Source organism: Hippichthys cyanospilos, chromosome 11 (assembly GCF_059441005.1).
Source record: "Hippichthys cyanospilos isolate Australia breed blue-spotted pipefish chromosome 11, RoL_Hcya_1.0, whole genome shotgun sequence".
Taxonomy (NCBI): Eukaryota; Metazoa; Chordata; class Actinopteri; order Syngnathiformes; family Syngnathidae; genus Hippichthys; species Hippichthys cyanospilos.
Window position 1 is genome coordinate 1,792,481 of NC_142379.1, and position 26,165 is coordinate 1,818,645.

Genomic DNA, 26,165 nt, shown 5'->3' on the forward strand with positions numbered 1-26,165 from the left:
ATGAAGTATATTTATGTTAAGGAATTTAAATATTCAATTGTTAAAAAGTGGTATTTATGACTATCATAGAACATCTGAGTTTTTCTTTCTATTTCATGATTTCTTTCTTGTTTTGATGTTTTTCTTTTGTTTCTCTGTTTTTGTTTTACGATGTCCTTTTCAGTTTTTTTCTTTCGTTCTTTTTCTTTCCTGCTTTCTTTTTCTTCATTTTGTTTCTGTTCCTTTTTTTGTTTTCGTTTCTTTTTCTTTCATGCATTCTTTTTACTTTTCATTTGTTGTTTCCTTTCTGTCGGTCTTTATTTTTGCTTTTCTTGTTTAATTCTTTTTTTTATTCGTATTTTCTTTTGCTGTTTTTTCTTTCTTTGTTTCTTTTGTTCTTTTTTCTTTCTTTCTTACTTTTATTTCTTTGTTTTGATTGGTCCTGGATTTTTTTTGTTTCTTTTTTCTGTCCCGTTCGTTTGCTTTCGTGCTTAATTTTTCTTTTGCGTTTTTTTTCCGATTTCTTCTTTTTTGTTTTTTTTTCTTTCTTTCTTAGCATTAGTGTTAAGGAGGTTCGGAAAATGGCTGGCATAAAAGTCTTAACTCGTCTTGTCCGGCATTCTGCAAAATACGAATTTGACAATTCAGCCCGATTTTGCAATGAGGAAAGAATCGAACGTCAAAGTGAAATTTGCAGCGATTTGGCCCCGACGTTCTGGCTTGTTGTTTTTTCGATAAGGTGGCGGCCCGCACGGAGAGCGGCGTGAGGCGACGAGCGCACGCCACGTCGCGCTCGTGCAGCAAACGCAAGAGCCGCTTTTCGTCCCTTTGGGGTCTGGACACCGCTTCCAAAAAGAAGAGCCGGGCCCACCCCAGCATCGAGCAGGTTGCCCGCGCGACGCCAGGGGTTTGGACCTCTTATCCGATGCTGACGTGGTTTTCGGCTGCGGGGGGCGGGGCAGGTTTTTGCCGACGGAGAAGAGCCGGTGAAAAAGACGGCGGATGGAATATACGGCCAGTCGGCAAAGGAGCGGCAGGTAAGGACTTTTTTTTTCCTCGAAATCTTCTAAGTTTGGTTACTTTCCTCGGAATGGAGTCACGCCACCGCAAGGGCCCATTTCGTTTCCCGTGGCAGCCCGCCGAGGAGGCCCCCGGGAAAAGCCTTCCCCGCTCCGGCGCCGACAGCGACATTTGGGCGCCGGAGCACCTCACCCCGTCCTGGGTGTGTCTGCCCAACGACCGGCCCGTGCTGAGCATCGTCCAGCCCGGAGAGTCGGCGCTGTCCGTCCTGGAAACCATTTGCAAGGTCGGTGGCCCCGAATCATTCAAAAGCGTCCCATGGGATTCGCCGATACTTGCAGGGACCCCGGCGTCATCTGACATATTCCTCATACCTCTTCCAGTTCATTTGCTCTTAGTTTGAAAACAAAGCGATTTGAACGAAAAAGAAAGAACGAAACCTTAACCCTAACCCTCCGCCACTTGCCGTAGCCCTGTCAGAATCTCACCTTTTACTGAGGTGGAGAACTTTGAAGGTTGGTTCTAGTGCCCATGCGAACCTCGTGCAGGCCCACCAGCTGGATCCCACCAAGCACTACCTGCGGCTCAAGTTCCTGACGGACGACCGAGTGCAGTACTACATCCCCAAACCGGAGGAGGACGTGTGCGACCTGGTATGTCAGGTCTCGCTTTGGCCCGGTTCCGTCATTTGAGAAGATACCACCATTTGCTACCCCGACCGCTACTTTGTTTCCTTTCCCGCAGCTCTACAAAGAGGTTGAACTGTGCTCCAAGATGACAAAAGTGGTCCGGTTTGACCGAGACGAGTCGTGCGTGATCGGTTACGGTAGGAAGCCGGCGCTTTAGCGGTTATTTTCATCGTTGATTACATCGGGTTTTCGATTCATCAAATCCAACATCGTTTTCCAAAGTAAAAGTCGAGGTTTGCAAATATTTTATTCTGATTCAACGCTGCTAAGCCGTCCGCTTTCATCGAGGACACTAAAAATAAAAAATAAACTGGGACTTTTCTGGGACGTTGAAATTCTGAGCATTTGGACTAAAAAAATAAATGAATGGAATATTTTCTGAGAAGTTGAAATTCGGAGCATTTGGACAATTTAGGGTCTCTAAACGATTAATCAATTGGCAAACATTTTGTTAGTTTTTTTTAAAATCATAAATGCTTTTTGTTTATAGTAGCGTGTGTCTTTATTTTTTGCGTCCTTTTTCCTTTTTGTGTCTTTTTTCTTGTGCGTGTCTTTTTTCTTTTTGCTTCCTTTTTCATTTTTGCATCCATTTTCTTTTTTGCGCCCATTTTATTTTTTGTGTCCTTTTGGTTTTTGCCTCCTTTTTCTCGCCTGTGTTTTTTCTCCATTTTTTCCCACCTTTTTCTTGTTTACGTCTTTTTTCTTTGTTGCATGCTTTTTCTTGCTCATGTCTTTTTTTCTTTTTTGCGTCCTTTTATTTGCTCGTGTCTTTTTCCTTTTTGCGTCCTTTTCCTTGTGAGCGTTTCTCTCCTAAGGTGTTTGTTTTTTGTTTGGAATGACCTCTTTTTGTTTGCTTCTTTTTTTGTTCGTATGACATGTACTTCAGGGCCACCGTAGTTGTTTTGACTGTACGCCTTTGTCCGGAATATGAAGAAAATTGACACTGGCCTACAGTCTTCGCCGATCAGGTCACAGAACACAATGCGCATTCACAAAAAAAAATGCATGAAAAAAATCAGTGAAAGATGAACAGCGTTATAGCGAGGGAAGAGTGTATTAGTAAGAGTTTGATCCCTGATTGGCACGCATTCTCGATTGAGTGCTTCTGCTTCGTTGTGAAGCGAGCTAGAACTGTTGTGAATCAATTTCCCTGTCTTTGTGAGTGCTTTATATAAGTCGTGCGGGCGGGCGGGCGGGCGGGCGCTCTAATTCATCTTCCTCCTCCAGGTTTTTCCATTTCGGTGGTGGAGGAGGACCGAGTGCAGCAGCTTTACATCACCGACGTGAGGGCGGGCGGACTCGCCTTTGCTAAAGGTCTGCGCAGCGCTTCATGCGAGCGAGCGTGTGTGTGTGAGAGAGTGCCTTTTATGCAAGAGAGCACTTGTGCATGAAACAGAGCTGCAAACTCTTTAATTTGATGCCCTATCCCAAGCCAGAACCTTATCTTCAAACCTTAAACATGGCCTGTGCAACCCTAACAATGGCTTCATAGGCTACAGTGTATGCAATCTTAGTCATATTTGAAAGCCTAATTTAAGCTTCAAACTACTTTCAAATCCAAACCCGGTCTTGAAACCCTACCCGTGGCTCCATAGAATAATTTGACATTCTCTTGTTTGGACCATTGTACTTATTTGAAATCACTAAACAGGTTTAACACCCCAATTTTGTCTTCTGAACTCCATCCCAGTGTTGAAAACCCTAACCCATTCAATCCCAAAGGCGAATTTTTACGTATACTTCAAGAGTCTTAGACATTCAATCCCAGGCACTTTTTTTTGTTATTTGTTTGGAAAATGGCTGCCATCGAAGAGATTAACTGCAGTTATTTTTAGACCATTATTTATTTGAACCGTTATTATGTTTGAATGTCTTCAAATACGTGGAAATGCATATTCGGGTTTGAACGACTTCATTTGGAACCCTGACTTTGAGTCCTGATTTCAAACTCCGAACCCTCATTTGAAAACCTTTAACGGTGTCCAAACTGTGGCCCGGGTGCCATTTGCGGCCCGCCGTCCATTCGTCAGCGGCCCGCTGCACACAAAACACAAAAAAAGATCACATTTTTACAGGCCCGCGATGATATTTAAAAAAGTTATGATCACATAAACGTTTTTGAAAAATGGTCAGCTTTATGGTAAATCCGAGTCTTGAAAGCCTAACGCGGCTGGCGCGCAACCCGCCAGGTCTGAACGCGGGCGACGAGATCCTGGAGCTGAACGGGAAGGAGGCCCACAGCCTGGACTTTTCCGACATGAAGGCGGCTTTCTCGCTGTCGTCGCTGGCGTTGACCGTCAGCGCGCTGCCGCCGCTGGAGCGCCGCCAGCTCTGCCTGCTGCCGCCGCGACGCTCCCACGCCGACGCCGACCCGTACACCGACATCTTCTCCCAAAGCCAAGGTGAGCGCTCGCCGACAAACCCCTACCACCCGGAACAAAGCCACCTGAGTTTAATTGTTAGAAAGACTGCCATACCACTCCGGGCCTGTGGGTGGCGACTTTCAAAGCATAAGTACATTCCCAAACTTTCTTCGAAAGCCTCATTTTCAAACATGAATTTCATTTGATCACCTGTTTCGGAGCACGCCGGCCTGTTTGAAACCCAAATTTGAAATCCCAAGCTGACCTCCTTTGTCTCGGCAGAGGAAATTCTGGACGACGGTGTTGGGCTGCTGCTGGAGAGTTCGGGAGACAGCTTGGACGAAGACGCCGACGTCTTCGACCACTTGGACGAGTGCATGAAGGTAAGAAAACACTATTTTTCCATAAGCATATATATAAGCATATATATATATATATACACACACACACACATATATATATACTAGTTGTAGATCTGTACAGTATATTTATTTATTGCATATTTTCCGGACCGCGTGAGCGAGCGAGTGCTTGTTTAGCTCAAGGTGAAGCATTTTTGCAACGCTTGGACGCTTTCAGAGTTGTGCTGGCATTTGCCGCGATTATAAAACATTGGCGCAGCGAACTCAAGCTGGCCCAAAGGATATTTATCAGTTTTTTGTTCTGGCGCCTAAGTGCGTGCAAACTGGCACCTCGCTCCCTCCCGGCCAGCCTGGACGCAACATTTGGTGCCTGTTCACCCACATGGAGATTGTCTCCTCAGAGGGGGAGGGAGGGGCTGTTCACTTTTTTTTTTTTTTTTTTTTTTTTTTCATTGCAGTATCTTTTTACTTGTTAGTAAGCAGTCTTGCGTAATAGCAAAATGTTATCCCGGTCTTGGAATTCTATTGCATGGAAGTCTTCATTCGAAACCCTAATCTGGATTTGAAACCCTATACCGGGTTTAGAATGGCTCCAACCTTAAACCCTGACTAAGAACACTTAATTTATAAATTTCAATTGAATGCATCATGCAATTAGCCTTTAAAAATACACTATATATATATATATATATATATATATATATATATATATATATATATATATATATATATATATATATATATATATATATATATATATATATATATATATATATACAGTAATCGATTATTTTCGTACTTAATTAATTACTAGTACTTTAGGACATTTAGTACCTTAAGTAATTACTATTAGTAATTAAAGTAATCAAGTACTTCAATACTTTTAGTACCTCATGTAAGTAATTGATCACTTAGTACCTTGAGTAATCCATTACTGTAGTAATTAATTCAACAAGTACGCTTGAACATTTTGAGGAAAAAAACATCGAATGACAGGACTCTTTAAAAAAAAGAAGGTAAAAATACGTATTTGGCATCGGATGAGGCAATTTTGTGCAAGAGCGGTTCCCCCTGTAGCGTCGAACACAGCCAAAAACCTCCAGTGGCGCGTTTCGCTCCCGCCCCCTCCCACCCTGAAACTCCCCCCCCCCCGCTCCACGCCGAGGAGGAGACTTCTCTCCTCGCTGGCTCTTTCCCTCGCATTGCCGCGCCGGCTGACCGAAAGGCGATCGGGCGTCTCGGCGGGCTCGCCCTGGGATCCGTTGGCGCCCGGCGAGATGGGCCCACTGGACTGAAAGGGAAAAGTGGGGCGTCCGCCTGCGGCCATGTCTTCTCTCAAGTGGACGCACCCCAGGAAACGCTCGTGCGACTCGCTTTTTGACATGCTTCATCTGGTGAGCTTCCGTTATTGTTCTTTTTCGACACCTTCGTTAGAAACCCCGACCGGGAATCGTCCCGAGTTTGGAAACCCAAACGGGTGCGGCTTTCAAGTCCCGATCGCGGCCACAAAAATCCCAAATAGTCGCAAAAGCCTCATTTCGTACCCTAATCGAAGTTTGATTCGGATTAGGGTTTCAAACCGGGAATTGTGGTTTCAAGCATAGACTCGAGCACAGGTGTCAAACTCAAGGCTGGGGGGCCAGATCTGGGCCGCCAAATCATTTTATGTGGCCCTCATTTTGTAGTTTGATTCAAGTTAGGGTTTCAAATTTGGCATAGTTTCTCAATCTCTCTTTCGAAATGAGTTTGACACAAGAATACGTTTTAAAAATGGGTAAAAACAAAAATCTTCGAAATTACTTAACTCTTTCAGTGCCATGGAGAACTCTTGCCTTTTAAAATAGTGATCAAAATAAGAAATAATAAAATTCTCTTCAAATACGTTTTTTTATACAGGGTAGCCAATTGAGTGTTGTAGTAATAACTGTGACCGTTGGATGGCAGTGTTTCATATATTACACACCAAAGGAATGCAAATCAATCTTTCATATGCCAGCCATGTTTACGTAGATGTAGCGCTTGAAACCCTAACAGGTGCAAAAGTCAAATCGGCGCCCTACCCCATGCTTAAAACCCAAATATGAAACCCAAAAGACAAGGGGAAGATATTCAGCGAAAAGTCAAGCCTTGTGACAGAGGGGCCGGTCTCGTCCCCCCTCCCCAAATGACAGTGTCATGCACATCGGGCGCGGTTACCACGGCAACCCCACTCCTGTATGATATGTGGAATTATTTTGACGATGGCGTGAGATGAGATGAGTCACTTACGATGGCAGCGGCATATGTAGGAGGGAAACAAAGACCCGCTGATTATTATGACGCGCTCAAAATAGAAATAATGATTAGTAATTAATAAAAAATACAAGTATTTGTGTGTGTGTGTTTGTATGCAGTGTGTGTATACTGTACATCTACATATACTGTGTGTGTGTGTACTTATATATACAGATATACTATTATACTCATATATACAATAATGTATATGTACTTATGTACTTTTGTGTGTATATAATACACATATATATTTTATATAATATATATTATATATTATAAAAAATATACATATATATTAGAGTATATATTTCTATAATTTATATTCATACTAATATACACATATACATACATATATATTGTATATTTACTTATGTGTATATAATGTGTTCATATATATTTTTTCTAATTATTTATATGCATATATTGATGTGTATATATATATATATATATATATATATATATTTACTACTGAACTATGTAAATGTATCATGTTTAGATATATTTGTGTGTACGTAATATATACTTCGACTTAAATACACATATACAGTATACACATATTCGAAGTCAGCGCTGTTGCATATTTTCACATCTATATTTTGTATACGTTTTACGTTTATAAGTGTTGCGATTTTTGCATTTGATATATACTGTACGTTGTTGTTTTTTTCCGTCAGAATACGGAGCAGGTGTCGGCCTTCTGCCGCAGCCTCCACGACGCGAATCCGGCGGAGGTCGGCGCGTCGTGGTCGTCGTCGCCCAGCCCGGACTCGCCCTTCCCGCCGGCGGCGCTCCGGCAGCTCTCGGACGCCGACAAGCTGCGCAAGGTCATCGGCGAGCTGGTGGAGACGGAGCGCACCTACGTCAAAGTCGGTATCCCGCACTTTCGTTTCCGTAGGAAAAAAATGGACGGGGCGATGCTCGGAAACCAAACTTTGTCTCGCGCAGGACCTCAACTGCCTGATCGGGAGATATTTAAGCCCGCTGCAGAAGGAGACTTTCCTCACTCAAGATGAGGTGTGTCCTGTACTCTGTGTGTGTGTGTGTGTCTGCTTGGTTTTTCTCGCGACGTGGGGACCAAACCTCCGCAAATACAGACCTCTTTTTGAGGGTCAAGATTTGGTTTTTAATAGAGGTTTGAATCGGATTTTGTTTGTGGCTGTTAGGCAATCTGACGTCATGGTTAAGGTCAGCTTTCGCCACGAGGAAATGCATTATGAGACTGACTTGTCCCCACTATGATAGAAAAACACAAGTGTGTGTGTGCGTATCTGTTTTTTGTCACAAGGTGGGGACCTATTTCTGGGTTTCACAGTTTTGGGTTATGGTTATGGTTAAGGTTATGTTTAGTAACAAGGAAATGCAGTATGTCAACGAGATGTCCCCACTATGGTGGAAAAACCCAATTATGTGTGCTTCTCTGGTTTTTGTCACAAGGTGGGGACCTATTTCTGGGTTTCACAGTTTTTGTGGGGACCTCTTGGACTTTTGAAGAGCTTTTTGCAGGAACCCACAACTTCAAACCTTATTTTGAGGTTCAAGATTTGACGAGACTTAAAACTCTTATATTATTATCCATTTGTATTTTTGTATAGTATTTATTGAGTACAGATTTGAATTAAACTTTGGTTGAAGAAAGGGTTGGGGCCAGGCAATCCATTGTAATGGTTAAGGTTAGGTTTAGGGTTTAGGGAGTAGGAAATGCATTATGTCACCCGGATGTCCCCACTATGATAGAAAATCCTCCCTACGTGTGTGTAGTTGTTTGTGTGTGTTCCTGTACTTGTGAGGACCAATTTGAGTTTTCTACCCACATAGCGAAGACATTTTGGAGACGTTGGGACACGTTGGGTCCTCAGACGGGGTAGGAAATGAAAGTCAATTAGATGTCCTCACAAGTATAGCCTTAGAAACGTGTGTGTGTGTCAGATTTGCGAGGTGCGTGGGCGCCGCTGCCTTGAAGCGGGTTGCGTAATGTCAGAACGCACTGGCGGCTTTGTGCGAGGACAAGAGGGCCCGAACGTGAGAGGCGGGAGGACCGCCGGATGATTTTGCACCTGCGTGTGCGACTTCTCGCTGTTTCTCGCCGCCATCTGCTGCCCGTTTTACGCTATTTCCTCTCGTCTCATCGTATTTTTTGTGTGCAGTTTTTGATTATTTGGTTGAAATGTTCGGCCATGTCCGCCTTAATGAGATTTGAGTAGGATTTTTCAAAACACCGCATCAAAAACTATTGTTTTTTTTCTGTATTTATTTTTTTAGGTTAGTTGAAAGGAATTTGCGACGTCTATAGCCGTCAGTGGCAGTGAATGAGTTATTGTTGAGAAAATCCGCGCGTAATTAACAACAAAGCTTCACGGGGGATTGAATAGAAGGCCCAAGATGGCAACTTCTGTGGCCTGATTTAATGAAGCTCCTCCCCCTCAGCCCAACTGAGTTGCTTGCGCATGAATGGATCCTGTGTTTTCTCGCCCTAGCTGGACGTCCTCTTTGGAAATCTTCCCGAAATGGTGGAGTTCCAGGTGGAATTCCTCAAGACCCTGGAGGACGGAACCCGTCTGGTTCCCGATCTGGACAAGCTGGAGAGAGTGGACCAGTTTAAAGTGAGAAGAACTCGTTTAGAAGGATTTTTTTTTTTAGAACGCTAGCAGCTGCCTAAGATCTTCTGGGTTTGGTGTTCCCAGAAGATCCTGTTCTCCCTGGGAGGCTCGTTCCTCTACTACGCCGACCGCTTTAAGATCTACAGTGCGTTCTGCGCCAGCCACACCAAAGTCCCAAAAGTCCTGGTTAAAGGTGAGCCAAAGGGAGGCATCCTTTTTTGAAGGATTTTGATGCTGGGACGAGAACTGTACATTTTCAAATTAAGAGCAAATGAATTTGAACATGCAGCAGCTTAATGGTGAGTTGCGACTCCTCTGTCAACCTTTGCGTGCCTTTTTATGTTAAGTTATATACATCCAATACCATGGCTGTGCATTTTCAAATTGAGAGCAAATGAATTTGAACATGCAGCAGCTTAATGCTGAGTTGTGGCTCCTTTGCAAACCTTTGCATGCCTTTTTATGTTACGTTTTATACATCCAATACCATGGAGGTGCATTTTCAAATTGAGAGCAAAGCAATTGGAACTTCTAATTCACACATTATTTTTGTATTTAAAAAAAAATCAATTTACCATGCTCCTTGAAATAATCAAATACCTTACTACGTAGTTACCTAATGATAGTAATTACTGATTGCATTAGTATTTTTAGCATATTATTCAGATTTTTAGTACTGAAAGCTTTCATTATTCTCTATGCACCAGCCTTATTTTAGCATAATATTGAGCGTAATCAATGATGTTAGTGCTCAATTACCTGAAATAATTGATTACTGTAGTACATATTTACCTAAATTAATTGAATACTGAAGTACTTTAGTGCCTAATCGATTACTTTAGCTTTGTGTTTTTGGTATATAAATTGATGGAATTTTGTAACGTAATCTTTCATTACTGTTAATTCGCCAGCCCTTTTTTCACGCGTCACCCAAAGTAACAAATTACCTCAGTACTTAATTACCTATAGTAATTGATTAGTGTAGTAATGCCTAATCGATTACTTTAGTATTTTAAGAGTATACATTTACAGATTTTTAGTGCTTAAAAGAACTGCGGTATTTTTAGCGTCTGAATTTCTGGAGTTTTTGGGACTTCAACCTTGTCTGTGTTTAGCCAAAAGCGACCCGGACTTCAAGGCTTTCCTGGAGCAGCGCAACCCCAAGCGACAGCATTCGTCCACGCTGGAGTCGTACCTGATCAAGCCCATCCAGAGGGTGCTCAAGTACCCGCTGCTGCTCCGGGAGCTCCACTCGCTGACCGACCCGGACAGCGAGGAGCATTACCACCTGGACGGTGAGCGGCCGCCGCCGCCGCCGTCCGAGGTGGGGCCTCGCCGCGCCGCGCCGCGCTAACCGGGCCCGGCCGTGCTCGGCAGTGGCCATGAAGGCCATGAACAAGGTGGCCAGCCACATCAACGAGATGCAGAAGATCCACGAGGAGTTCGGCGCCGTCTTCGACCAGCTCATCACCGAGCAGAGCGCCGACAAGAAGGAGGTGGGGCTCCCGATCGCGCGCCGTCCACCGCGCTTTGTCGGAATTCCACTCTGATCGGAGTTTGAAAAACCGAGCCCGTTTAAAACGCTCACCTGAAACCTTAGTTCAAAACCCTACTTTGAAATCCTGACCCTTGGTTGAAACCCTACTTTGTACTGCATTTTCTTGGAATTCTAATCAAACACCAGTTAAACCCTACTTTGAAACCCAAACTTGATTTTAAAACCCTACTTTGAAATCCTAGATTCATATTATAACCCTAATTTGCAACTCTAACCCAGGTTAAAACCCTTAGCTTCATTTTTAAACCCTACTTTGAAACCCTAGCTTCATTTTAAGATCCGACTATGTAACCCTAGTTTCATTTTAAAACATTTTGAAACCCTAGTTTCATTTTAAAACACTTTGAAACTCTAGCTTCATTTTAAAACCCTACTTTGAAACCCTAGCTTCATTTTAAAACCCTACATTGAAACCCTAGTTTGATTTTAAAACCCTATTTTCAAACCCTAACGCAGGTTTAAACTCTACTTTGAAATCCTAACTTCATTTAAAACCCTATTTTGAAACCCTAACCCAGGTTTAAACCCTACTTTGAAACCCTAGCTTCATTTTAAAACCCTACTTTGAAACCCTAGCTTCATTTTAAGACCCTACTTTGTAACCCTAGTTTCATTTTAAAACACTTTGAAACCCTAGCTTCAATTTAAAACCCTATTTGAAACTCTAATCCAGGTTTAAATCCTATTTTGAAACCCTAGCTTCAATATTAAACCCTACTTTGAAACCCCAGTTTCATATTTAAACCCTACTTTGAAACCGTAGCTTCATTATAAAATCCTATTTTGGAACTTTAATCCAGGTTTAAGCCCTACTTTGAAATACTAGTTTCATTTTAAAACCCTTTTTAAAGCTCTAAATTCATATTAAAACCCTATTATGAAACCCTATGCCAGGTCTAAACCCTGCTTTGAAACCCTAGCTTCATTTTAAAACCCTAATTTGAAAGCCTAGCTTCATTTTAAAACCCTATTTTGAAACCCTAATCCAGGTTTAAATCCTGCTCTGAAACCCTATCTTCATTTTAAAACCCTAATTTGAAACCCTAGTTTCTTTTTAAAACCCTACTTAGAAACTCTAGTTTCATTGTATAACCCTATTTTGAAACCCTAGCTTCAATATTAAACCCTACTTTGAAACCCTAGTTTCATATTTAAACCTTACTATGAAACCCTAGCTTCATTATAAAATTCTATTTTGAAACTTTAATCCAGGTTTAAACCCTGCTTTGAAACCCTAGCTTCATTTTATAACCCTATTTTGAAATCCTAGCTTCATTTTATAACCCTATTTTGAAGCCCTAGCTTCATTTTAAAACCCTAATTTGAAACCCTAACTTCGTTCTAAAACTCTATTTTGATACCCTAATCCAGGTTTAAACCCTACTTTGAAACCCTAGCTTCATTTTAAAACCCTAATTTGAAACCCTAGTTTCATTTTAAAACCCTAATTTGAAACCCTCGCTCCAATATCAAACCCTACTTTGAAAACCTAGTTTTATTTTTAAACCCTACTTTGAAACCCTAGCTTCATTGTAAAACTCTATTTTGAAATTCTAACCCAGGTTTAAACCCTACTTTGAAACCCTAGCTTCATTTTAAAACCCTACTTTGAAACCCTAGCTTCACTTTAAAACCCTATTTTTGAAACCCTAACCCAGGTTTAAACCCTACTTTGAAACCCGTTTCATTTTAAAACCCTATTTTGAAACCCTAACCCAGGCTTAAACCCTAATTTCAAACCCTAACTTCTTTTTAAAACCCTACTTTGAAACCCTGGCTTCATTTTAAAACCCTACTATGAAACCCTAGCTTCATTTTAAAACCCTATTTTGGAAACCCTAACCCAGGTTTAAACCCTACTTTGAAACCCGTTTCATTTTAAAACCCTATTTTGAAACCCTAACCCAGGCTTAAACCCTAATTTCAAACCCTAACTTCATTTTAAAACCCTACTTTGAAACCCTGGCTTCTTTTTAAAACCCTACTATGACGCGAAGGCTTATTCCGTGCTTTTAGCACCGCCTCTGGCGGTCTGGAGGGGCGAAATAGAACCCTAGCTTCATTTTAAAACCCTATGTTTGAAACCCTAACCCAGGTTTAAACCCTACTTTGAAGCCCGTTTCATTTTAAAACCCTATTTTGAAACCCTAACCCAGGCTTAAACCCTAATTTCAAACCCTAACTTTATTTTAAAACCCTACTTTGAAACCCTAACTTCATTTTAGAACACCGCTCTACTATGAAACCCAAATACCAGCTTAAAGCCCTACCTTGCTACTCTAATTTCACTTCAAAACCCATTTAAAAGCTCAGTTTGAAACCCTACTTTGCAACCCTAACCATACTTTACATCTCTACTTTGAAACTTTTTTGGAACCATAATTTAAAACCATATTTTGATACCCTGTTTAAAAACTTAATTGTCTCATAAAGTCCAACCTTGAAGTTTTACCCCAAGGTTAACATCTCATTTGAAACCCTAACCCCAGTTTAAATTTAAAAGCCAACTTGTGAGCCTGAAAATTCTGAAGCACGTAGAAGAAATCAATTTGTTGCATGGGTCAGGTGGGCGACCTGTCGATGGGCGACCTGCTGCTCCACACCAGCGTGTCCTGGATCAACCCGCCCGCCTGCTTAGGAAAGTGGAAGAAAGAGCCCCAAGTGGCCGCTTTCGGTACGACGCCCTCCCTCGCGCGAGCCGTCACTGGCTTCTCTGGCGCTCACCGCGTTTTTTTTTTGCCCGGCGTGTGGTCCAGTGTTCAAAACGGCCGTCGTCTTTGTGTGCAAGGACGGCTCCAAACCCAAAAAGAAAATGGTGAGTGGCGGCCATCTTGTCATCTCCAAATCAAACCCGTCAATCGCAATGATCCTGGTTTTCCTTGGTCAAGGGCGGGCCGCACCGAGCGTCCGTGTCGTCGGAGGAAAAAGACCCCTTCCGCTTTCGTCACATGATTCCGACCGACGCCCTCCAAGTTCGCCCCTTGGCCAATGCCGGCAAGTTCATTTCACTTCCGAAAACTCCCTACTGCACTTGGTCCTTTGTTTTTTTGCCAAAAAGCCCAACTATTGGCATTTTTTGGGAAAAAAGAAAATAATAGCCCTGCATGGTCGTGTTTTCGCAGAACAACACTTAAAAAAAAAGAAAAACAAAACAAAAACAAAAAATGCCTTACTATATATACATGGTCATTTTTTTAATTAAAAAAAATAAAGCCCTACCGAACATTGTCGTATTTTGCTAAATAAGACGCCCTGCTTGTTTTATTGAGAAAACAACCTTACTATATATAAGGTTCTTTGACGATAAAAGCCTTACTATACATGTTTTATTTTGCAAAAAAAAAAAAAAGCCTTGCTATACATGGTTTTGTGAGAAAACACCTTACTATATACATGGTTTACTTACTTACCATACATGGTCATTTTTCGATAAAAATAACACCCATGGTAGTTTAATATGAAATAAAAAACACGTTACTTTACGTGACTTTTTTTGAACTTTCACATGTAGTTGTGTGGATGAAAACATGAACACGATATTACACATCCGCTTGACGTCGTTCACAATTCAACACAATTCCACCAATCGGAATGGCATATTCCTCACCCCCCCCCACACACACCTTATGCAGTAATTTTAGCACCCTTTACAAGCATTCACCATTCTAGTTGAAACTTGACTGTCACCAACCTAGCTTAAAAGTTTTTGGGGAAAAACTTCCTTCCTCCGCAGATGGCGAGGCCACATCCGTGTGCGAGATCGTCCACGCAAAGTCCGAGTCGGAGGGCCGGCCCGAGAGAACCTTCCAGCTGTGCTGCAGGTGAGCTGCGTGTTCTGCTTTTACGATTTTTGCATCACGGCGTCGAAACCGAAATCAAGATTTAAGAAGTTGTCGCTGGCTAAGGAAGTTAACGTCATCTTAGCTAACGTCTTGGCCTCGGTGTCCCCCCCAAAAAAGGTGGCCCTAACATTAGAGAGCCTACAAAAGTCAGCTAGTAGGCTAGCTAACGTGTAAATTTGGGGGTTCCGGGTCTGTCCCTTTGAAAACTGAATTTAGAAATTTGCTATTCTACATCAAGAACATTACACAAGTATTATAAAAATTTGTTTATGTCCCTTTAGAAGTTGAATTTAGAAGATTGAAATTCTACAGCTACTAGCTAACATTAGCTAGTCAGCCAGACAACTTTTTTAGACAGTCTAGGAACCAAAGCTAACATTAGCCAGCCTATTAGCTAAGAAATATATTTAAAAATTGTAGTATATGTCCCTTTAAAAGTTAAGAAATTAGCTAGCCTACTATCTAATATTAGCTAGTCTAGAAATAGGGAGCCAACCAGCTAATATTTTTAATAGGCTTGCTAACTTTCAAATTCAACGTCTTAAGACACGGACTGGGATCCAGTGCTAACGTTAGCTTTGGCTGCTAGCTAACAATAGCTCGTAGTTGACTTCTAAATTCAACATCTAAAGGTAAGCTAACTTTCTAAAGGGTTAGACCATATCGCGCGCCGCTAACTCTGAGGAGTTTTTGACTGTTTTCAGTCAAGCTAGCGGTAGTCAAAAGATGTTTCCAAAGATGATGAGAAATTGCGGGGCGCTAACGTGCGGCCCCCGGGTTCCCCAGCTCCCCGGAGAGCAGGAAGGACTTGGTGAAGACGGTGCACTCCATCCTACGGGAGAAGCACCGGCGGCAGCTGCTGAAGACGGAGAGCCTGCCGCTCAGCCAGCAGTACGTCCCCTTCGGGGGCGCGCGCCTGAGCGCGCTCAAGGGCGCGCGCCCCGTCATCAACCGGGCAGGTCAGTGGCGCCTCTGCACACACAAACACAAACATTCTCTTGACGTTTGCAAAAAACGAAAGCCTACTTTTAGGTTGAAACCCCAACTTAAAAATCCTAACTGGGTTAAAGCCCTAGCAGGAAACCTTAAAACCAGTTTAAAACCCTACTTTGGAACCCTACCCCGGTTTAAAACCCTGCTCTGAAGTTTTAACCACAATTTAAAGCCCTACTTTGAAACTCCATTTTTAATTTTTAGCCCCAATTTAAAACCCTATTTTAAACCCTACTGTAACCCCCAGATTCACTTACTGTGATACTCTAAAACTGGTTAAAAACCAAGGATTTGATCTCTGAACCGAGTTTAAACCCCTACTTTGAAGTCTTAACAATTTAAACCCTACTTTGAAACCTTAATCCAATTTGAAAACCTTACTGTAATACACTAACCCTCGTTTGAAGCTCTACAGTTTTTAGCATGCTAGCTAAAACGCTCTGAATGTGTTGATGTGTACTTGTATGCTAAACGCTAACAATGTAGCATTTTAGCATGGTAGCTAAAACGCTCTGTTTGAATGTGTTGATGTGTACTCGGAGGCTAAATGCTAACAATGTAGCATTTTAGCATGGTAGCTAAAATGCTCCGTTTGAATGATTTGATGTGTACTTGTAGGTTAAACACTAACAACGTAGCATTTTATCGTGCTAGCTAAAATGCTCTGTTTGAATGTGTTGATGTGTACTTGGAGGCTGTAGCGTTTTAGCGTGTTAGCGAAAACGCTCTGTTTGAATGTGTTGATGTGTACTTGGAGGCTGTAGCGTTTTAGCGTGTTAGCGAAAACGCTCCGTTTGAACGTATTGACGCTGAGTTTGAGGACGCCGGCGCCGTTTCCGCAGCATCGGCACCGAGCAGAACCCTGGGTCGGCGGAAGCTGGTGCGCAACCGCTTCACCATCGACACGGACATCGTTTCCGACGGCGAGCCGGCGGGACGGGCCGAGACGGAGAGCTCGCCGCCGTCGGAAGCGGGCGACACGGACCGCTGGGTGGAAGAGCAGTTCGACCTGAAAGCGTACGAAGAGCCCGAGGAGGCCAAGGAGACGGACATCGTGAGCGACGAGGACGACGGGCCGCGCCTGGACGCCTCCGTGTCCCGCTTGTCCCTGCGCGGCCGGGAGGAGGAGCCGGCCGACGTTTGGCTCTTGCGCAATCGCACGGAAGGCTCGCCCGACTGAAGGCGCCGACGTCCCGCTACAATCGCGGAATCCTCTTAACTCATTCAATCCCAAAGACGTAGTTTTACGTTTTTTTGTTTGTTTGTTTTCAAGTGTCCAATAAGAGTCCAGACATTCAATTCCACGTATTTGTGTTTTTTTTTCAAGTATTTGGCTAATGAATTAAATACTAAGATTACTTAAGGTCTTCAAAGTACTGAAGTAATTCATTACTCTAGGTTTTAAAGTACTAAAGTAATCAAATATCTTAGGCAATTAAGTAATCATTACTCATTGCTCGCAAAATACTAAAGTAATTGATTACATTTGGTTGTAAGTACTGAAGTAATTGATTACTTTAGGTTTAAAATATGAACGTAATCATTCATTTTAGGCCTTCAAAGTATGAAAGTAATTGATTACCTAAGGTATTAAAGTACGAAAGTAAATAAAAATGTTTTAAAAAGTACGTAGGATCCAACGTCTGGACTCTTCAAACATCCAAATAAATCTGGGATTGAATGCGTTAATCTTTGATGACTGGCAGCGTTTGCACACTAGGGCGGCGCTCTGCGGCCCCGCCTGCTCTTGCCAAATTACACTCGGCACAGGAAGTTAGGCAAATTTCACTTTTAACTTGTTTTTTTTTTTTGTTTTTTCCCATCAAGCTCTTCTCTTGGAGCTTAAACAACAATTGGATTTCCAAAGATGTCCTAAATATTATTTTATTCAATTAAATAACATATATATATATATATATATATATATATATATATATATATATATATATATATATATATATATATATATATATATGTTTAGTTTGTTTTTTTTTCTCCATCATTGGCTGAAACAGACTTCTAAAAAGAAAAAAAAAATATCTGTATATATGATTTTATGTTTACTGGCAAAAATGGGCTTCCATAGCAAAGAGAGTTGTTGAAAAAGTAAGAAGCTCGACAGTGGATTAATTTTGGTTGATGGTGAAATTTCAGCCGTAACTTTTTGTCAATGGTGAAAATGTGCGCGTGTGAATTTTCCAGAAATGGAATAAGTAACATAGCAAGTGGCATCGTGTCTTGCGTAGTTTTATTTTTTTTAGAGAGCTTCGTAACCTGCTTCACTTCCACTAAAATCCGATTTTTTAACAATTTGCTTCTTCTTTTTAACCTAAATTAATCCTGTTTTACTTGAATATTTCATTTGACGTTTTTTTGTTTACTGTGAAACTCCGTTTTTTTCTTTTTTTTTTCTTTTTTTTAAACGGTCTTCACTGGATCACAAGTTTTTTTTAATTTCCAATGATTATTTATTGAGTTGTAAATGTATTGTTAGCAAATGTAAGGGACGGTCCAAATGTGCTCAAGCAATCACGGGCGAGGGAAGACGTTGACATTCTACTCGAAATCATTGTGCTACCGGGACTGCGTTTTTATTATTATTACTGTGCCTGTACATAGAAAATGTGTCGATAGCATAATAAAAAAAAAAATGTTGTTTCCTACTTGAGACTCAGCTCTTGCTTTTTTTTAACCATTCCGTAATTAATCACGATAAATCAAGTTTTTTGAGTAAAGTATAAAAGTCCTGTCAAGTGATTCTATTGACTGAATCTCAAACATTTCTATAATTAATCACAATTAATCAAGTTTTTTGAGTCTTGAAATTACTTAGATAATTGTCGATTACTAATATGTATTTAGGTAACGTATTTTTCAGACTATAAACCGCACTGCAGCAACAGAAATTTAACATGTGTATAGGCCACACTGAACTATAAACCGCAGGTTGTAAAATCAGAAATTTATTGAGAAAGATAATACATGGAATTTGTAATAAATTTGGGGTTTTATTTAATTATTTTTTGCCCAGTTCCAATTACATTATGCCTTTAACACAGACTGAGCATGCCTGAGCGGCGCTAACATATTTTCAATGTGATTGGGTTGTTAGAATACTGCACCAACACAACTGTAAAGCGCCCGACCGTGCTTACTATTGGAATGGTGCCCCTGGTGTCGGGTAAAATAGAAGTTCAAAATCAAAATAAATACTTCCGGCGCTTCTATTTCTGTCTCCATTGTCTACCAAGAAACTGCACCCTGGTGGCTTTTTAAAAAAAATGCAGATACTCCACACTGCCTCAGGGTTGAAAGAGAGAGAAAAAAGTAGCGTATAGTTGGAAATGTACAGGTTTTGAAACAGCCCATGCGCACTTCCCGCTGGTTCAAATGAAAACAAATGATGTCACCATGATCATGCATTTCCCGTGTGCGCATGCGCCAGCGCGTTTATTTACCCGGGACGCCAGTATCGCTCAGCGAAGCCGTCGGACCGGCTTGACGCTTTCTCTTCCTGCTTCGCCGCCTTCTTTCGCTTTGCCTTTCGGCCTCTCGCTTGACTCTCTGTAAAAAAAAACAAAACCAAAACAACAAAGATCAACTCGTTTCTAAGAATCTATTGGTGAGAATGTTTTTGTTGAGGTTATGTAAAAGTCATGCTAACATCCAACCAGGGATGTCAAAGTCATTTGAATTAAAAAAGCTGTTTGTATTTTCTTGATTGGGCCACTTAAAACAATTCCAAATGGGGACTGGTAACAAAAATCGCGTGTTGCTTCCCCCCAAAATGGTAAAATAGGAAATTTGAAGTCATAATTAGCATTTTGTATTGGGCGGGCCACATGAAATGATGTGGTATGCTAAATGCAAAATCAAAACAGTATTTTCCCATACACCAAAGATTTGGGTCAAACTCAAGGCCCGGGGGCCAGATTTGGCCCGCCGCATCATTATATGTGGCCCCAAAATGCTGACATAAATTTTATCGGTTTTAAAATTTATAATTAAATCAGGTCTGACACTTAATGTTTTTTGTGGTTAAATATGTATTCATAATAAAGTTAATGATTTATATTTATCAATAGATCTTGACTGCAACCCCAAAAGAGGATGCAATTTTTCCATGGACTAATATTCATAATTCTTTCTTTTTGCGAACAAGTCTGACACTTTATGTTTCGTGGTTGAATATTTATTAAAAATTTGAAGCTAATAATTTTCAAATGCCAGGAAAAAACGTTTTTTTTTTTACTTTCTGTAAATTCTGTAAAAATACTCGATAGCTTCAACAGCTTGAACAGAATCGCTTCTAAAATTCACAGAAAAATCAACTTATTATTGCCCATCAGATTGTTTACATTGATTTACAAGATGTTCGATTTGAAATTTCTGTACAATTTTCCAGCGGCAAAACCAGCCGAAAGCTGCAGCCCGAGCGGAATCTCTTGTCAAATTAACGGGTGAAGGTAAATAAAAAAAGTTTGAATTGGATTCCTTCCGGCCACGGGATCGTTTGCAAGGCCGAGAATTGCTTGGAACTTTTCGAGAACCGAAAGAACGGAAGAATCGAAAGAACGGAAGAATCGAAAGGACGGAAGAATCGAAAGAACGGAAGAATCGAAAGAACGGAAGAATCGAAAGAACGGAAGAATCGAAAGAACGGAAGAATCGAAAGGACGGAAGAATCGAAAGAACGGAAGAATCGAAAGAACGGAAGAATCGAAAGAACGGAAGAATCGAAAGAACGGAAGAATCGAAAGAACGGAAGAATCGAAAGAACGGAAGAATGTAAAGAACGGTCTGACGGGGTCGGCCCCGGAACCCGAGAGGCGTGCGCGCTTTTGCGAGCCGCCCAACCAAAGGCGGCGCGGCCCAAACCAGCCGGATGACATTTCGAGCGCCAGCCGCGGGGCCGAGCGAGCGAGCGAGAGAGAGAGCGAGCGAGCGGCCCGGGGCGGCATCGGAGGCGAGGCTGCCGGCATGAAGGGCAAGCTGGAGATCCTGTCGTTGGCCCTGGGCTTCCTGGGCCTGTTCGGCGTGGTGGCGGCGGCGGCCATGCCCATGTGGCGCGTGTCGGCCTTCATCGGCGCCAACCTGATCGTGATGGAGGTCCTGTGGGAGGGCCTGTGGATGAACTGCTACAACCAGGCCGAGGTCAGGATGCAGTGCAAGGTCTACGACTCGCTGCTCGTTCTGCGGCCCGAGCTGCAGGCGGCGCGCGGGCTGACGGTGGCGGCGGGCGCCGCCGCCGCGCTGGCCCTGATCGTGGCCGGCCTCTCCATGCGGAGGAGCAACTGTTGCCGTGACGACGCCAGGGCCAAGAACGCGGCGGCGGCCTTGGCCGGGAGCCTTTTCCTGCTGGCCTGCCTGCTGACGCTGGTGCCGGCGTGCTGGGTGGCGCACACCGTCGTCCGCGACTTCTACAACCCGGTGGTGGTGGACTCGCGCAAGCGGGAGCTGGGCGCCTCGCTTTTCCTGGGCTGGGCCGCCGCCGCCGTCCTGCTGGCCGCCGGCTGCATCCAGATCTTCGGCTACGCCAAGCGGCGGGCCGAGGAGCGCGCGCCCTACGCCGGAGCCTACCTGCTCGCCGACAGGGGCCTGGGAAGCCTGCGCGCCAGCGCCGGCGGCAGCCGGGCGCCGTCCAGTTTCCACAAGCGCCACGAGTACGTCTGATTGAAAGTGATGTTAAAAATGTTACTTTTGAAAAAAATGCACTAAAAGTCACTAAACGAGCGTAAAGACACATGCAAAGATGGCTGTTGAGGTTATCTTACTTCTCAATCAATCAATCAATCAATCAATCAATCAAATTTTATTTGTATCGTCCTGAATCACCCAAGTCTCATGGGCTTCACTTATGAAAAGAGGTCATGTCGAGACTTCTTTCGAAAACAAAAAACGTTTTTGGTGTAAGGTACAAAACAGCATCCCCTGTCAAACACACACACACACACACACACACATATATATATATATATATATATATATATATATATATATATATATATGCATATGAAGTCAAAGAACATTTTATGACTGTTAAAAACAAAAAATGAAAAAAGTAGCACTAATGTATACATATATGTATACTTTTGCATTTTGCATTAGGTGTTAGCATTAAGCTAAGTTTGGAAGACCTATTTTTGAATCAAGTGCAATCTAGAGTGCATTGTCGAATGGATTGTCTGCAATTTTGTTCATTTCATGACGCGTAGATGATTTAAGTTATGAGCGTTTTAATCCTCAAAACGCTTTCTGTCTTAAGGCACCACTTTAGCGTTTGCAGGAGCAGGAAACCAGTCAAAAGTCCTTTGCATGGACAATCATGTTTGCACTTTTAATGACAAATTAAATTGCTTTTTGTGAATGCGTTGTTGTTTTTGCTTTGTTGCTCATCGTTTCATTTTTATACGTATGTTTTTGCCCGACCTAAAACGTGTTTTGTTTGGTTTTCTAGCGGCGGTTATCAGATTGCGTTTGTCAAAAACGCATGATCAAAAACATGTCAACGGTTTCACTGAAACTTGGTGGCATGCCATGGCATTCTGGAGAGGATCCAACCAAAGGAGATTTTGACTTATGGTTATTTCATTTTTGGGGAGGGATTGATTTAACCAAGAATACCATTTTTTTTTTTTTTAATTTTTGGGCGGATAAATTGATTTAGTAAAGAAAATTTTACAGCTAGAACCCGACCGAGAACTATTATTTATTTTTTAGTTTTATTTTGGAGATTTTGATTTATTCAAGAAAATTGTAGGGAGCTGGGGCCCGGCCAAGAATTTTTTTTTTAGGCTGATGCCATTTTTTTAATCAAAAAAAAAAAGATTAACAGGCTGATTAATTAGGAAAAATAATGAATAAAATACCATTAATTTCTTCTAGTGATTGGCAAATGAAGCCTGATTTGATCTTTTTTTTTGGTTTGATTGGAAATTGAAAGTATTTCCACTGCGCTAGCCATTTCTTTTAACCAAGAGCACCATCTAGAGGAGGAAAAAATAATCTCAAGGGCCGCTTAAGAATTGATAAAGGGCCACAAATGGCCCTCGGGCCCTGGATTGGACACCACTGGCTTAGATTTAGATAAAAGATTTAATTTTGATTTAATGATGTTAGGAATCTGTTTTTTATACAGATGACTGCTTACTAGACGTTTTGTCGAAATGTTTTTTTTTTTATTATACGGCGCGGGCCGCTTAAGAATGGAGAAGGGGCCGCAAACGGCCCTCGGGCGATAGATTGGACACCGCTGGCTTAGATTTAGATAAAACATAATTTAATGATGTCAGGAATCTGTTTTTTTATATAGATGACCGCTTACTAGACGTTTTGTCGAAATTTTGGTCTTTTTTAGAATAGGGCGCGGGCCGCTTAAGAATGGAGAAGGGGCCGCAAACGGCCCTCGGGCCCTAGTTTGGACACATTTAGATAAAACATAATGTAATTAGGAATCTTCACTTCCGATTATTTTTTTAATAAAGACGACTGCTCACGAGACCTTTTCGCGGTTCCCGCGCCGAACGTCGCGATCCGGCGGACGGAAAATTTCGCAACCGGAAGTTTACGCGGCCCGGGTTTGGATCGGGCTCCCGACGAGGCGTGGGTTACCTGCGGACCGACGGCGGTCGGGGCTGCTCGACCGGCTGGACGACTACAGGGCGTCGTTCGCATTTTTGTGGGCGTTTAACCTCCCGGGCCGCCGGCGCGCCTCAGACCGCTCTCCGCCGCCGCCGCCAGCCAGCGCGCTCCACCATGGCCTCCTACACCGCCTACAGCGGTTACACCAAGCCGCCGCTGTCCTACGCCGCCTCGTACTACGGCGACAAGGGCGCGTACGCGGCGGGCCCGTACGCGGCGGGCGCGTACACGGCGGGCCCGTACACGGCGCCGGCCTACTCGGACTACACCTACGCGGACAGGGACACGGTTTACGAGGAGAAGAAGAAGATCGAGAAGCGCAAGCGCAAGTACGCCTACTGCTGCGAGGTGATCGCGCTGGTCATCGGGTTCATCGGGCTGATCGGCGTGGCGGCCGTGACGGGGCTGCCCATGTGGAGGGTGACGGCGTTCATCGAGGAGAACATCATCGTGATGGAGACGCGCTGGGAGGGCCTGTGGATGAACTGCTACCGGCAGGCCAACATCCGCATGCAGTGCAAGGTTTACGACTCCCTGCTGTTCCTGCCGCCCGACCTCCAGGCGGCCCGCGGGCTCATGTGCGCCTCGGTGGCCATCACCTCCTTCGCCCTCATCGTCTCGGCCGTGGGCATGAAGTGCACCAAGGTGGTGGACTACCGCGCCCGCACCAAGCACGTCGTGCTGGTGGTGGGCGGCTCCCTCTTCCTGCTGGCCTGCGTCACCACGCTGATCCCGGTGTCCTGGACGGGACACCGCATCATCCAGGAGTTCTACAACCCGCTGCTCATCGACGCGCAGCGCCGGGAGCTGGGCGAGGCGCTCTACATCGGCTGGGTCACCTCCGCCTTGCTCTTCGCCGCCGGGGTCATCCTGCTGACCCGCCACGCCCCGCGCACCCGGCTGCCCGAGCAGAGGGTCCTTTACAACCCCGGCTCCTACGTCTACCAGCCGGCGTCCGCCTACGGGCCGCCGACCGACTACCGGCCCGGGTACACCTACGGGCCGGCCTATTCCGCGCCCCCGCCGGGCTCCGCGGCCTACACTCCGGTCCAGTAGGCCGACCGCTCCAGAAAACTGCAAACGGACAGATTTTGCTTTTCGGTTTTCGCCGAAGTAAGTGGCGTTTTATTTCCGAGGAAACGATAAGCCGTTCGTGTTTTCCCGCGGAACTGATTGATTCGATTGCGTGTTGGATTGTGGGGATTTGAACAAATTGATGAAATTGCTTTTCGACCACCGGGGGTGGCAAACTCATTTTTAACGTAATTCTAGATTCTGTCGGGCGGCCGCGATGACTGAGCGCTTGTGCGCTATTTCGGCCAGTCTTTTCATTTTTACATCAAAGGCATTTTTCATCAAGAACAAAGCATTAACTCGTTCACTGCCAAGCGTGTAAAAATGGATCTGTGACGTCTGGGGCCGTCATTGGCAGTGAATGCGTCAAGTGTTCTGTGAAGTGATTATTGACTGGAAGCGATGCATTTTTACTGTTTGATACATGACGTATAGAATGATTAACTCATTCGCTGCCAGCTCAGTAAACAAGCATCTGTGACGTCTGTAGCCGTCATTGGCAGTGAATGTCAAATGTTTTTCTGTAAAATGATTCCGTAATTTACTGAGAATATGACATTTTTTTAGTCTTTGATATGACATATAGCTTAATTAGAATAATTAACTAGTTCACTGCCAACCCAGTAAAAATGGATCTTTGACGTCTTAAGCCGTCATTGGCAGTGAATGAGACAAGTGTTCTCTGATTATTTACTGCAAGTAATGCTTTTTTTTGTGTTTTGGGGAGTTGAAATGGCACTACAACTCTAAAATAATGATTGTGGAAGAATTTGTCCACGAGATGGACACAATACTGCACAAGGATTGTCACACATTTACCTCAAAAAATGTTAGGGGGAACCAAAAAAAAAAAAAAAAAAAAAAGGTTTTTATTTTAAGACAATTTGATATTTTATTCAGGCCCCCGGACCTTGAGTTTGATACCTGTGGGGGGGTCCCTATGGCAAGGCAGTCCAGGGGAATGTCTTAAATACGTAAAAATACATCTTTGGGATGGAATGCCATCACAAGTAGATTTTTCTTTTTAAATTAAGAGCAAATTAATTGCAACATGAAGCAACTTTTTTTTTTTTTAATAATTACTTTTTTTTGCTAATGCTGTACAGATTGTCTTCTTTATTTTCATTAAAAACAGGTTGAAAACCACTGCAGTACCGTTTTGTTTTTAGGAAAATTACACACTGATTTTGCTTTTCAGAGAAATTTCTCAACTCTAGATAGGTGATTTTAATATCAAGGACGCATTGCGGTGCTGAAAAAACGTAAAAGAAGGGCCTGAGTTGTTTTGTTTTGCGTGTTTGACTCAGCGGTGAGCAAACGTGTTTTTATCTCTTTGTTGTCATCAGCTATGCGGCTCAACTGGTCAAACGGGAACATTGTGGCAGGTCCGCCCACAACGCCAAACTGACACAAAGGACACATTTTCACATTTGACATTTGACTGGAGCACAAACAGGAAGTCCAAGACGTGTCAAGAAACTCACAAGACCAAATCAAATCCAGCGCAAGCTAACACAAGACTACACGGTAGCTAAGCTAGCTAAAATTGTAAAAAGGATAAGCGATCTTTGACTTGTCTTTGTCTCACCTCCAAAAGTCTCAATCTTGTTTTGAGCGAGAGCTCCTAATGACTTGGTCTGGTCTCAGTCAAGACCTTCAAAAGTCTCGGATTTGTCTTGGTTTCAACTTCCAAAAGTCTTGGTTTTGTTTGGAACGCGGCCTCCTAAAGTCTTGGTCTTGTTATGGTCTCAATCTCAAAAAGTCTCAGTCACG

The 26,165-nt window shown here is 43.1% G+C and overlaps 3 protein-coding genes across 4 annotated transcripts in view; all 3 read left to right on the top strand.

Annotated features, from left to right (window-relative positions):
* Positions 1-18,340, top strand: part of LOC148415406 (rho guanine nucleotide exchange factor TIAM1-like) — a 42,502-nt gene extending 24,162 nt beyond the window's left edge. For both annotated transcript variants that reach the window (XM_088427656.1, XM_088427657.1), the window contains exons 8-27: positions 719-865; positions 942-1,016; positions 1,115-1,285; positions 1,548-1,652; positions 1,744-1,825; positions 2,916-3,002; positions 3,878-4,090; positions 4,334-4,434; positions 7,362-7,553; positions 7,633-7,701; positions 9,162-9,287; positions 9,369-9,477; positions 10,400-10,579; positions 10,662-10,780; positions 13,408-13,516; positions 13,599-13,657; positions 13,731-13,836; positions 14,576-14,663; positions 15,471-15,643; positions 16,520-18,340. In XM_088427656.1, coding sequence (XP_088283782.1) covers positions 719-865; positions 942-1,016; positions 1,115-1,285; positions 1,548-1,652; positions 1,744-1,825; positions 2,916-3,002; positions 3,878-4,090; positions 4,334-4,434; positions 7,362-7,553; positions 7,633-7,701; positions 9,162-9,287; positions 9,369-9,477; positions 10,400-10,579; positions 10,662-10,780; positions 13,408-13,516; positions 13,599-13,657; positions 13,731-13,836; positions 14,576-14,663; positions 15,471-15,643; positions 16,520-16,857 — 2,649 coding nt within the window. In that variant the 3' untranslated portion in view covers positions 16,858-18,340. The remainder of the gene's footprint in view (positions 1-718; positions 866-941; positions 1,017-1,114; positions 1,286-1,547; positions 1,653-1,743; positions 1,826-2,915; positions 3,003-3,877; positions 4,091-4,333; positions 4,435-7,361; positions 7,554-7,632; positions 7,702-9,161; positions 9,288-9,368; positions 9,478-10,399; positions 10,580-10,661; positions 10,781-13,407; positions 13,517-13,598; positions 13,658-13,730; positions 13,837-14,575; positions 14,664-15,470; positions 15,644-16,519) is intronic.
* Positions 18,341-20,544: 2,204 nt separating this feature from the next.
* Positions 20,545-22,044, top strand: LOC148415407 (claudin-4-like). Its single transcript, XM_088427660.1, has one exon. The coding sequence runs from the start codon at positions 20,658-20,660 to the stop codon at positions 21,348-21,350; it is 693 nt and encodes a 230-aa protein (XP_088283786.1). The 5' UTR covers positions 20,545-20,657; the 3' UTR covers positions 21,351-22,044.
* A 1,296-nt stretch (positions 22,045-23,340) lies between these two features.
* On the top strand, positions 23,341-25,538 carry cldn8.2 (claudin 8.2). The gene has a single exon (XM_088427658.1). It carries the CDS (start codon positions 23,433-23,435, stop codon positions 24,372-24,374), a length of 942 nt encoding a protein of 313 aa, XP_088283784.1. The 5' UTR covers positions 23,341-23,432; the 3' UTR covers positions 24,375-25,538.
* Positions 25,539-26,165: the final 627 nt, after the last annotated feature.